The sequence below is a fragment of the Homarus americanus genome, unplaced genomic scaffold (genome assembly GCF_018991925.1).
Source record: "Homarus americanus isolate GMGI-L3 unplaced genomic scaffold, GMGI_Hamer_2.0 scaffold48406, whole genome shotgun sequence".
NCBI classification, from domain to species: Eukaryota; Metazoa; Arthropoda; class Malacostraca; order Decapoda; family Nephropidae; genus Homarus; species Homarus americanus.
Window position 1 is genome coordinate 1,760,899 of NW_024753828.1, and position 13,239 is coordinate 1,774,137.

General features: G+C 37.0%; 1 protein-coding gene across 2 annotated transcripts; it reads right to left on the bottom strand.

Moving 5' to 3' along the window:
* Window positions 1-1,396: 1,396 nt before the first annotated feature.
* Window positions 1,397-9,809, bottom strand: LOC121855570 (NADH-ubiquinone oxidoreductase subunit 8-like). Of its 2 annotated transcripts, none has more exons than XM_042350574.1 (6): window positions 9,712-9,809; window positions 7,582-7,740; window positions 7,207-7,288; window positions 3,081-3,171; window positions 2,224-2,352; window positions 1,397-2,015 (listed from the first exon to the last, which is right to left on the bottom strand). In XM_042350574.1, the coding sequence occupies exons 1-6, from the start codon at window positions 9,746-9,748 to the stop codon at window positions 1,884-1,886; spliced, it is 630 nt and encodes a 209-aa protein (XP_042206508.1). In that variant the 5' UTR covers window positions 9,749-9,809; the 3' UTR covers window positions 1,397-1,883. The 2 variants fall into 2 exon arrangements, with proteins under 2 accessions (XP_042206508.1, XP_042206509.1); XM_042350575.1 differs by having other exon boundaries at window positions 7,582-7,725; window positions 9,712-9,766.
* Window positions 9,810-13,239: the final 3,430 nt, after the last annotated feature.

The following is a 13,239-nucleotide window of genomic DNA, read 5'->3' on the forward strand; positions in this document are numbered from 1 at the left end:
TAAAAGATATGTAGAAGAATGTGGAAACCAAATACCTGTATGAGTCTATTACTTACCTTAGTTTGGCCACCAGTCTCTCATAGGGTGGAAAAAGCATTCTTACCTCAATTGACAATTTCACTCAGTAAATATATTGAAATTTTCATCATCTTGAATGTTTCAGCTGCAAATATATATATATATATATATAATTACGGTAACACATGCATTCATTCATAATTTTAAATATATATATTGTACTGTACATCAACAGGAAATTACGTGAGATTTCTGAAATGGAGGATAGCAAAAACGTACGTTGTGGGGGGACTCGAGAAACTGTCAAGTATAAACATCCTATACTGGACCCCACGACATCAAAAAATTTGCGCGCTGCATTCAAACGTTCTGAATTCCAGAGTGTAAGACACACTCCTCCGCTTATCATTCAAGAATGCATATTGCCGTTATTGGGTTAAGAACAAACCTGGTCGTCATTACATGTCCCCTTCAAGGCTAAGGGGACTCTTGAAGGGTTTGGAGTGGAGACATCACTCTGACTCTCACACAACCTCTGTGGAGTCTTATGCCACTTCACAATGTCAAGCTTCACCTCCAGAGAGACAGTTTTCCTAGGTGCCTTGGCCTTCTTAGACATTTTCAAAGTTACACTGTTCTCTTCACAGTTGCAAAAAGAGCGAATGATGATAACATTATTGCAGCCGACACTGCTCACATCGTGTTCATAACAACAGAGGCAAAACACTTTACAGTCACAAAAGACACAGCAAAAATATCTTGTCACAAAAACAGAGTACAATGTGAACATTAGTGGTGTCCTCTCACTGTAAGGTAAATAAAACAAAACACCAATGATCAGTAACACCACCAACATTGACTAATAATTGTTGAGCTACACAATCATGACCATGTGCAATCACCATGGAACAAAGCTTGGTACTGTAGTACACTGGGTGGCCACACAGGTAAGAACTGCAACTGACAAGTGAACTGGGAGATGCATTCCACATTCTCCATTGGCTGGACAATGGCCATCGTTCATGCAGATTTAAATTGGGGGGTGGTCTTAATACATCACCATTGTTGAAGAGGAATATCGTAGATAGGGAGAACACTTGTATTATTTATATTTGGAGTGTCTGAGGTTATGAAGCAAGTCTAGAAAATTTGTGCAAGTTTTTTCTTTGTGAAAGTATCTCAGAAATGTCTCTTCATGCTTAGTGGGGCCCCCTTTTACTGTATACTTTTTAAATGCCCACCAAGTTTTCACTCAACTGACTCCTCAATTTTGCATCATGTGCATAACTTCATTCCTTTAAAATTTAGATTACAGTAATTGACCAAAATATTATGGACAGGAGTAGGTAACAGTAATAAAGGTTAGTAAAACAGAAAATAAAGTGTTAACATTGTATTTACATTAAATATTTATACGCCATAGAAGAGTGTAGCTTCTTTACCATGCCTCAAAAAGTTAAGTATGTATCAACAATCAACACTTCGCAGGTGAAAAATAAAACTACCACTTCAGCTGTGTAAGGCTGAAGTGTTTTGTCTTCCAATGTAGACAATTCATTCCTATTGATAGGTAAAAAATTTACCTATTTACACAATAGAACAAACCAAGTACAAATTGTAGTTTTAGCTATTTTGATCGACTAACATTTATGATAGCTTTATTTTATTTATTTTTTTTTTCAGTTTGCATTATTGTCGTCTATCTGATGCCAAATTTTAATTCGTACCTTACGACCAATACAATTGATCTAGTCTTTGCTAATAAAGGTAAGTAAAATTATGGAGGTAAATTATTTCATTGGTAATTTTTTTTTCTAAATTTCCTGGGAAATATGACAATGATACCGAAGACTTACCAAATACATTTATCGATACAAATGATCTGCTTTGATGTTAGCTGCTATTTCGGGTTCCCATTTGTCACCATTACTAAGCAATTTCTCCTTGTTGTACAGCAGTTCTTCATGAGTTTCAGTTGTGAACTCGAAATTTGGACCCTGAAAGTAGAGTTGTATACTCAGAATGTATTATCTATGCTGGGGGAGACTTTGGTAGTTAGTTAAAATGCAAGAAAACTATAATATATTAACCAAAATGAAGCCACTTTAATATCTGAACACATCAACATGCAAGCAGATATTAAGTGGGATTGCTTAGGGATACTTTATATATAAAAAAAAAATGGGAATAATCTTGTAATCATACCTCTACAATAGCATCAACTGGACATGCCTCCTGGCAAAAGCCACAGTAGATGCACTTGGTCATATCAATATCGTATCTTGTGGTACGTCTGGCACCATCTTCACGCTCTTCTGCCTCAATGGTTATAGCCTAAAGAAAATTGAAAACCAATGTCATTAATCACACTGCAATGGAGGAAGCCATCCATCAATCAAACATAACGTATTGACAATACAGAACTGTACAACAATTTTAAATGGAGTGGAACAATTACATCAAGCTTTGCATGACTCATAAATTTGTTCCTCTTTCAATTCATATTGAACAAGACAAGGGGCACTATTACTTCCTCATTGCCAAGAGAGATGTGAAGACACTTAGCACCTGATGTTGTACATTTCTCACCACATGCAGTTGATAATTAAGAAATGTTAGAAGACAAGATTTGGAGAAATACCAGAGAGTGAGATCGTCTCATGAAAAAAATTCTAGCATTTAAACAAATGGACCCAAAAAATTTCACCATAAGAAATAATTTTTAGTTCTGAAAAGTTACTTTCATCTTTATGATATTCAAGAAATATACAGGATTTATTCTTTATGACCAAAACATGAATGAAACCTCCCGAAAAGAGCATCCATAGTATTGTCGGGGTCAAAGGTTCATTCCCCGTGATGGAACAAGTTGCAGGAATGAATCTGAACTGACTTACCCTGACTCGTTGGGTGCGGGTGTCCTGTCGTATTTCATTTGAGGTTGATACGGTTTTTTGGGAGGGAGAAAACTTTTGACCCCAACTGTACATCTAACATAAATGCTGACTTTCTTATGGAATTTAACAAATTCCATATAACAATTTCTCCAGGTTTGTACTTACTTGAGCAGGACAGATGGCTTCACATAATTTACATGCAATGCAGCGCTCTTCACCAGATGGGTAACGACGCAAGGCATGTTCTCCTCTGAACCTGGTGAGTAGAAGCAAAAGCCTTGTAATTTCTGAATGTACATAAAAAATCTCAATTGCATATACAGTACTATACAATACTGTACTGTATATTCTATACTACTGTTCACAATGGTGAAAATCATTGACAACAAAATAACAAAAATGTACACTCGGTAAAAAATCTATCGCTACAATTCCTGCGCGAAACAAACTGACTCTACAAATGAAGTGTTTCCAAAAGGCCCCCGAGGCATTTCTCGCATTGGTAGCCCTGCGCGTGTACGGTTTCGGCCACACAAGCTCGAAACAAGTGATTGGCACTGAAACGAAACCCAGTACTAGACTTAACGGAATTATCGACCGTATGGTAATACGTCATTGGGCTAGGTTCCATTATGACGGCATGCGAAACTTGAACTACCGCATATACTCGTGTGTAGTTCGAGTTTTTAAGACCAAATTTTTAGGCAAAAAATTGGGGTCGACCTCTACATAGGTAGTTTTGTTAGGTTGAACCCGTGCATGATGGGAAGGGCGAGGAGCAACTTTTAACTTCAGACATGAAAAATATTTACCATTTACTACCAGTAAACAATGGAAACGTAAAATATGTACCAATTAGTAATGAAAAGTTGTGCAGTTCCTTCAGCAGATGAAGCTCACCAACTTACAATAGGCTAAATTATCTTACAATGTGCTTTCAGTAGTCTATGTTGAAGTTCTTAGCACAGGCTAACTTATCATATATACGGTATCACAGTACTCATTGATCTACAAAAACTACCGGTAATAAAAACCTTTTCGATATTTAACACGTAATATAATACCTGGTAATCCACTTCAACCTCCTATTGTTTACAACGATGCATGACGCACCACCAGCTGTTGCGTATCAGCTAGACGGTACACGTGTTTTTCGAATCATTTTCAGTTAAGAAACTGTTACATCACACGTATATTTTTACCTTAACTGTGCCTCAATGAATATATTCTCAGAAATAAAGAGTAGTTTTGCTGAAACGTGATGTTTTTTAATATAAAATAGGATAAAATACATGACGAAAACAAAAGATTTTACCTAACCTTCCGATGTTCAAGAGAAGTTACTCGTTTTTTTTTAATAGTTTTCGGTTAAAATACTGTTATATTAAAATGATATTCTATTCATAGTGTGCTTGATATAATGCATTCACGGAAATGTAATATTTTTTCTGAAATGTCATACGTATTACAGTGGAAAGTGGGATAAAATCATGACGAAAACAATCGACTTTCGCTTTGTTTCGTTGTTCAAAAGATGTTACCATAATTGCTTTTTGAATGGTTTTCAGTTAAAAAACTGTTGTATTATAATAATATTCTATCCTAATTGACTTGAATAAATACTACGATACCATATTTCTGAATATTTTCATTAAAATCCATCAAAATCATTTTCCTTGTCATCGTCTTCAGCACCAAACAGCTCCTCCCAGTCTTCTCCTTGAACAGGGCTAGAGGGTACATGTTTTTTAATCATTTTCAGTTAAAAAACTGTTACATCACAGGGTATATTTTACGTAAACTGCGCCTGAATGAATATATTCTCAGAAATAAATACAGCAATACCCCGATTTACGCGGTCAATTGAACCTGCAGAGGTCCGCGTAAAACGAGAAACGCGTAAATGGAATAACAGAACATATGGGATTACAGTAATTGAAATAGAGACTGAGCCGACTCCCAAACTCCACTTTTTCGGACACAATACCTATGTTGTAGTAAAAATAACATCTAAATTTTATGATGGTATGCACACACAATTAATATTTAAGAGAAATACAGTCGCCAGGTTAATGTCCATTCAAATAATGGACTCAACTCCCCCCCTTCCCACGCTCGCTGGCTCCTCCCTCTCTGAGAAATGTTTGGCAAAAACACTAGATTTTAAGGTATAGTAATAAATAATACCTCAGACTAAAGTTAGGATAATATATTTGACATTGCTGGATTCCAGGAATATTTTGAATATACACGTCATATATTTTCCACAAAAGATAACATATTTGCTCTGTGTAAACAAAATTCTTGCATTAAATCTAAAATTTGTATGTCTAATGCAAAATCCATGATGTTTACATTCAAAATGATCATCATATTGTAAGAATTCCAGCAATGTAAATTATATTCTGGCCGGGTAATTTGTATGAATTTTATGAGCTAAATAAAAAAATTATACTTCACCCGCGTATATGAGTAGATGCACCGCGTAAAGTGGGAATTCCGGTTCTGGCAGGGTACCGCGTAAATGGAGAAACGCGTAAACGAGAACCGCGTAAAGCGGGGTATTACTGTAGTAGTTTTGCTGAAACGTGATGTATTTCAATGTAAAATAGGATAAAATACATGAAGAAAACAAAAGACTTTACCTAACCTTCCGATGTTCAAGAGATGTTACTCATTTTTTTAATAGTTTTCGGTTAAAATACTGTTATATTACAATGATATTCTATTCATACTATGCTTGATATAATACATTCACGGAAATGTAATATTTTTGCTGAAATGACGTACGTATTACAGTGGAAAGTGGGATAAAATCGTGACGAAAACAATGACTCGCTTTCTTTCGTTCAAAAGAGGTTACCGTAATCGCTTTTCGAATGGTTTTCAGTTAAAAAACTGTTGTATTACAATAATATTCCCTCCTAATTGACTTGAATAAATACTAGAATGGAAATATACAATATTTTTGTTGAAACTACCCGCATTTCAGTGTAAAGTGTCGTAATAATAAATGGTAAACAATTTGCCTTTGGCACTCGGTGTTTCAGGCACAGAGAGCCTCAGTTTATAGGACGTAGAGTGTTTTTACTGAAGGTTTTGTTGTTCCATTACCCTCAAATACTTGGGTCGACCTATAAACGAGGAATATCATAAATTAACGATTTCTTGGTAAAAAAATCAGGGTCGACCTATAAAGAGGGAGGATTATAGACGAGTACAGTAGTACCCCGCTTAACGCGGTCAATAGAACCCACAGGGTACCGTGTTAAGTGAAAACCGCGCTAAGTGAACAACAGAACATATGGGATTAATTCCAATAGAAACTGGTCTGACCACCAAACTCCACTTTTTGACGACACAACTATGTTGTAGTAAAAATTTTATCTTAACTTTATGATGGTATGAACAAACAAGTAATATAGAAGAGGTTAGGTTAGGAAAATTAAAGGTTAAGTTAGGAAAAATAAAGGTTGGGTTAGGAAAACTAAAAGTTAGGTGTAACACTTACGTTAGTAGAAGACAAACACCTTACAGTGCGGCTTGCCCAGGCGGAGGAAGGCGGGAGGGAGGGAGGAGGAGGGAGAGGGGAGAGGCGAGAGCAGGCAGGCAGGCGGGTGGCAGGTGGGGCGAATCTAAAAATAGCGTCTCGAGCCGGACACTGCGCGTATATGTGGAAAAAACCCACGTTAAGTGAAAGTTCGGCTCTGGCGAGGCACCGCGTACACGTGAAATCGTGCTAGGCGAAACCGCGTTAAGCGGGGTATTACTGTATATGTATTCAGATGTTTCGGAATGGCATGGTATATTTTCCAATACGAATAAAGAATGACATGATGTGGCATTAGCCAAAAGTGAAGTAGCAATACAAATACAGATTAAAAATTCGGTTGCAAAATTATCTTATACCTTTACTATATCCACTAATTCTGCCAAACATATACTGTACTCCGTAATGCGTTCCGTTATGGCAACTCATCCACTTCCATGGTTACTGTAGTCCACGGTGTGTGGAACATTTAATATAACATACAGTTTAACTTATCCAGATATACTGATATTCTCCAGTCATATTGTAACAAAGTAATTCAATCCTGTCAATGAATTAGCTAATTTTGGCCTACCAAATTAAGTACGAAATGTCTCGCATTCAGGCCTACCAACCCTCATGAGACAACGAGAATGTTCAATTGGAAAATCATCGGACTCCACCTGTACGGTAGTTTTTTTACCGAGTGTACAGTACTTTATTATTCATCACTGAAAGCTTTAGCTGAACCTTTCAACCAACCTTGGGCTTAGTGGTCCCTTCTCAAAAGGATAGTTTATGGTTGCAGGTTCCTTGAAAATATGACCCAGTGTCACAGCAGCACCTGCAAAACATGAGTTTCTAAGGAAAATATTTATAAACTCAACATAATAAATGCCATGAATGAAATTTGTTTTGACTAGATGCTAGACTTTGAGCAGTTTGAACAATTAATGCAAGTCATATCTTGGCCAATTCCAATTCACCAGCATAATCAACTATAAGCACAATGAGTGACAACAGTAAGATTACACAATGACAAATGAGATAAATAGTAATGAATTCTATTCAGAAAAAGGACAAATCTGTAAAATTGATGAGTTCAGATGATGCAATGAAGTAATGTGCGAGTCTAACCTCGCCAGAGTTCTGTCCAAAACACTGTAGCAGCTGCACGGTCAGTAATGTCCCTCCACTCCATACTTGGTTCCTCTGGGGACACATACTTGTAGCAAGAACGTGCTTGTGTTACAGCTATACCACGCACACTCGACTTCAGTACTGAAACATTTGAAGCTGTAAAAAAAAACAAGGAAAAATGATTTAAGTCCTAAGCCATGTTTCGAGGGAAGTAAAAGCAAAAACTCTGTTCAATCCATCTCTTCTGAATAAGTTTTTGCATTTCTTTATTATGACTGAAAAAAATCCACAAATTTATATTTTAATATGAAAAATGCAGGTCACAGTATACATATAAGAGATTTATTTGACAAAATTCCACTACAGTACTACAAATTTAATCTGGTATGTAATACAGTAGCTGTAATTAATGGGTCTGTTGTTAAACATTTTCAAATTACAATACTGTACTACTGGGATTGGGTTTCTTACTAAAAATGTACTAATGGGCAATTTATGTTTTATTATCATGGAGAGGTGTGGCAAAGAAGCAGATACTTTACAGTGGTTATCTGCACTTTCATTATGTTTGGTTAAAAGGGGGCTCAGTTTTTCCAAATTCCCAGATTTTCTAAGAAGTATACCAATGCTCAGTGGTCCATTCCTGTTAAACTCTGACTTCAACCCGTGATGGTTTCCTCTCCAGAAATATACACAGCCATGTCCTGCTCAGATGGGCAAACAGGTACTGTTCAGTACAAGTACAGTACAGTACTTAGTTATAGTTTATCTTTCTTGCAGTCATTAACTATGGCCTTAAACACTTTATTAATAGACTAAAACGTTTGTTTTAGTAAATATTTATTAGTTGCCAACACCTATTTGTATATTGAGTCTTTTTATAGGGAGAAAGAAAAAAAATGGAAATTTTTCTATAGCTTCTGTCAGAAATTTATACTTTTTGAGTATTTTAATAATAAAATTAACCATAAAATTAGTTGTCCAAAGTGGGCAGTGCTTTGAAGTATATGGAAAATGTGGGGTAAAATACTAAAAAAATCAATAAATAAAAAATAAATAAAAAAATATAATCTTGAAAACCCTAGCTAACCTTCAATACTCCTAAAACTATAAAAAGCTTTCCTAATTCATGTTAGTGTGTGTTGGTGTTGTTTTCAGTGCTCAGATGAGGAGGGATCCATAAACTCAAAAGCAATTCTTAACATTTTTACAAGTTAGGAAAGATTAGGTAAGGCTATCGAAGGTTTGTCTGGTGTTCATTTTAGTAAAGTATTTAACCCTACATTTCCCTCTACTTCAAAGACCCGCCCACTTTGGACAACTAATATTATGGTTAATTTTATTGTTAAAATACTTGAAAAGTATAAATTTCTGACGGAAGCTATAGATAAATTTCTTGTAATTTTTTTGCTAGTTGTTTTTACCTTATTATTACAACAACAGTATCCTACACTGAGAAATGAATACTTCAAAATTTTATGACTTTCTAATGACACTGACCAAGAGCTTCTGATCATTACCATCATTTGTTTCAATATCATAAAAGCCTAACACTAATGAGGTATAGTAAAGTATCTTTTTAAATCTTTTCTATCTGTGTAAGATACCTTCAATCTACCTGTATTTCCGTACTCTATTCCAACAATAGTGGAAAACAGTTAAGAACAAGAGCCCGGACAAACCAGCTACCTCACGAAAAATGTCAATAGAACTTGGTTTTTGTTATAAAATAATAGTAAACTGAGGCCTTTCTCCTAAAATTTAAATAAACTACTGCACATTTTTTCCTTACTCCACATAATTACTTCAGTACATAACAGCAACATCCATTACCAAACTATCAGATAATCATATAGCGACCCTCTCTTTGACAGGTTATAGCGTGAAGTAAAATAGTTATAAACACAATAAAAGTAACAGATTAATATGGAGAGTTACGGCAAGTTAAGTCAAATAGTTATAAATACAATAAATGTAACAAATGTGATGAATTACGGTATGGTCTTTCTCTTCAATAGACGGATACTAGACCCTACTCTTAGTGTCTCTGTAAATATTTCTCACACGCTAAGTTAAGACCTGGCAAAAGCAAAAGCCCTACTATATCGTAATAATATTCAAACATACCATTTCGCCCTAAAGAGAAAAGCCGTACAGTTGCCATGTTTACTACAGGTGAGTATAAACGTTAGAATAGACCAAATAGTTATAAACACCTTCAAACAAAGAAGCATCACTACTATCATAAGACAATCGGTTTATATTCAGAGGGATTATGTACCACTGAGTAGCTCTTCAGCATCACTTCTCGGATATGAATAGTCTTAGCTAATTTTCGAGCCATTATCTTAAACTATAGCCCTTAAGATCATTACAATTAACAAGTCTTCGCCGCCTAAAGCAAAAATGTATGGGATTAATACAATGAATGAAGGATCACGTGAAAATTAGCCCCCCTTGGCTTATTTCACTTGATGATTAAGCACTAATGTTGGTGGTACAGTGGTAACGTGCGTATAACTCACCAATGTCAAGGGTGTTGTCCAGTGTGACCCTACCAAACATCACAGGTTTCCCGGACTCCGGTTTCCTCCTGTACTAATATTGGATAGAACAACTGCCCGAACGACGTTTGGGGGGTCTAATCATCAGGTGAACTAAGTTGGAGAGCAAATCTTCAGGTGATCTTAAAGGAATTTTCAACCTGTAGTAAGCAGATAATTACTTTTTATTTTTTTATTTATTTTTACTTTAATGCACTTCGCCACTGATCGGCTCGTTAGCCACTTGGGGGTCGGTCACGTCTCTGTTAAGCACTGTTGGCAAGTACTGGACATGCACTAGTTCCTTTTTTACCTTTATCCTCTTCGCCACTGATCGGCTCGTTAGCCGCTCGGGGATCGGTCACGTCTCTTACGCAGTGTTGGCAATTACTGGGCATGCACTAGTTCTTTTTTTTAATTTTATCCTCTTCACCACTGATTGGCTCGATCAGTCACGTTTCTGTTACGCACTGTTGGCAAGTACTGGGCATGCACCGGCTCCTGAATGTACCTGAATCTGCTCCAGTGTTGGTCAAGTCTGGTCTTGAAAGAGCTCACACTCGGTGCCATCACAATACTTTCTGACTGATTGTTCCAAGAGTTCACAATTCTCACTCTGAAAAAGTTTGCCCTCACAGTTTTTCGCACCTGCGGCTTCTTCAATCTTGAGCTGTGACCCCTTGTGGGGCGAGCGTCCGCCAGCTCCAGGTAAGGACACTCGACTGAGTAGTGCTCCTTGAGATGCTTATACACCTTAATTAGGTCGCCCCTTGCCTGTCTGTAGTATTGTGGGGTTATGTGATATTTGGTTCACACTCAGGATGGGATAAGAACATAAGAACATAAGAATGGAGGAAACTGCAGCGGGCCTATTGACCCATACTGGGCAGTCCCGTTTATACCCAACCCCTATTGCTCATATAAGCATCCAACCTATGTTTGAAGCTATTCAGCGTATTCGAGTTAATAATGATATTTGGTAACTTGTTCCACTCATCCACTACTCTGTTTCCAAACCAGTGTTTACCAATTTCGCGCCTAAATCTAAATTTGTCTAATTTAAAACCATGGGTTACGAGTTCGCTCCTGGTTGGATAGTTTGAGTACCTTTGTAATTTCCCCTTTGTTTAACCCTGACTTCCATTTATACACCTCTATCATGTCGCCCCTCACTCTACGTCTCTCGAGGGAGTGCAAATTAAGATGCTTTAACCTGTCTCTGTATTCAAGGTTCCTAATACCTGGGATTAGTCTTGTCATTCTCCTCTGGATTCTTTCCAATGATTCTATATCCATTCTGTAATACGGTGACCAGAACTGAACTGCGTAATCCAGGTGAGGTCTCACAAGCACTAGATATAATTTTAAGATGACCTCGCTAGTCTTGTAACTAACACTCCTTTGTATGAACCCAAGTATTTTATTAGCCTTGTTACGAGCAAAAACACATTGTTTAGTTGGCTTAAGATTCCTACTTATCATTACTTCTAAATGTCTCTCGCAGTCGGATTCCACAATGGCATCGTTGTTCATCTGGTAACTGGTTTCCCTGTTTACATCTCCTATACTGAGTACTTTACATTTGTCCACATTGAATTTCATCTGCCATTTTTCCGACCATTCGAAAAATTTGTTTAGATCATCCTGTAGTTTTGCAGAGTCCTCGTCAGATTTAATTACACGTCCTATTTTAGTGTCATCAGCAAATTTACTTATGTTGCTGTCTATGCCAATATCTATGTCGTTTATGTATATAATAAATAATAATGGTCCAAGTACTGAGCCTTGGGGAACTCCACTAGTGACGTTGCTCCAATGCGATTTAGTGCCATTTATGCTCACTCGTTGTTTCCTGTCCTGTAACCATGCCCTAATCCATTTGAGGATATTACCTTTGATGCCATGCGCTTCTACCTTTCTAATTAGTCTTTCGTGGGGGACTCTGTCGAAGGCTTTGCTAAAGTCGAGATGTACCACATCATAATTGTGCCCCTCGTCCACCGATTCGAAAACTGATGAAAAGAATGTTAATAGATTAGTTAGACATGAACGCCCGCTTGTGAAGCCATGTTGGGAATCATTGATCAACTTGTGCTTCTCCAGGTGGTTTCGAATAGAGTTTGAAATAATTGATTCTAGTAATTTACCTACTATTGATGTTAGACTGATTGGGCGGTAGTTAGAGGATAGTGATCTATCCCCCTTCTTGAAAATCGGTATTACATTCGCTATCCTCCAGGATTCTGGCACGACACCTGTTTTTAATGACATGTTAAACAACTTTGCTAAGGGCATACTAAGCTCTTCCTTACATTCCTTTAATACTCTGGCAAATATCTCATCGGGACCAGGTGACTTATTAGGCTTCAGTTTGTCTATTTGCTTATTAACATCGTTACTAGTCACTACTATCTCGCTTAATTTGTTTTCTTCACTATCTCTGAACAGAGTCGGTGCCTCGGGTATCATGTTTAAATTTTCGGTGGTGAAAACTGCTGAAAAAAATTTATTCAGATTATTGCTCATTTCTCCGTCGTTATCAGTTAGCTCGCCGGTATCTGAACGTATTGGTGCAATCTTATCTCGTGTTTTAGTTTGATACATTTGGTAGAATCCTTTGGGGTTTGTTTTCGCCTCCCCTGATTCCTTCAGTTCATAGTTCCTCTTGGCTTTTCTTATCTCGGTCTTAACCCTACCGGCCAATACCTTATAATACTCCCGGAGGTAAAATTCGCCACGATTTATCCTTCTACCTTCCTTTGTCCAATAATATTCTTTAAATAATTATTTATCCATTTAGGGTCATTGTTGTCTGATCTGAGTTTTTTGTATGGTATGTTCTGCCTTTGTGCATTAAGTAACTCGTTATTTTAATTGTCGTGGAACTCGGCAATCTCAGATCTCGTTATCAGGTCGGTGTCATCTTGGTTCACATCCAAGCGTGATACCCCCTCTCTCAGCTGCCTCTTTAAACTATCAAACTTTGCCCTTCTGAAATCTGGGACTTTAATGGTATTCCCTTTACGTCTGACCTGAAAATCTAACTGGAATCTAATTTCTTTGTGATCGCTGTTTGCAAGTTCTTTCCCTACCTCGACATTGCTAATGAGGT

Coding starts and splice junctions, on each gene's coding strand:
- LOC121855570 (XM_042350574.1), bottom strand. CDS start 9,748: ATGGCAACTGTACGGCTTTTCTCTTTAGGGCGAAATG. Junction 7,741..9,711: donor TTTCTCTTTAGGGCGAAATG/GTATGTTTGAAT, acceptor TTTTTTTTACAG/CTTCAAATGTTTCAGTACTG. Junction 2,353..3,080: donor AAGCCATCTGTCCTGCTCAA/GTAAGTACAAAC, acceptor AATTTTCTTTAG/GCTATAACCATTGAGGCAGA.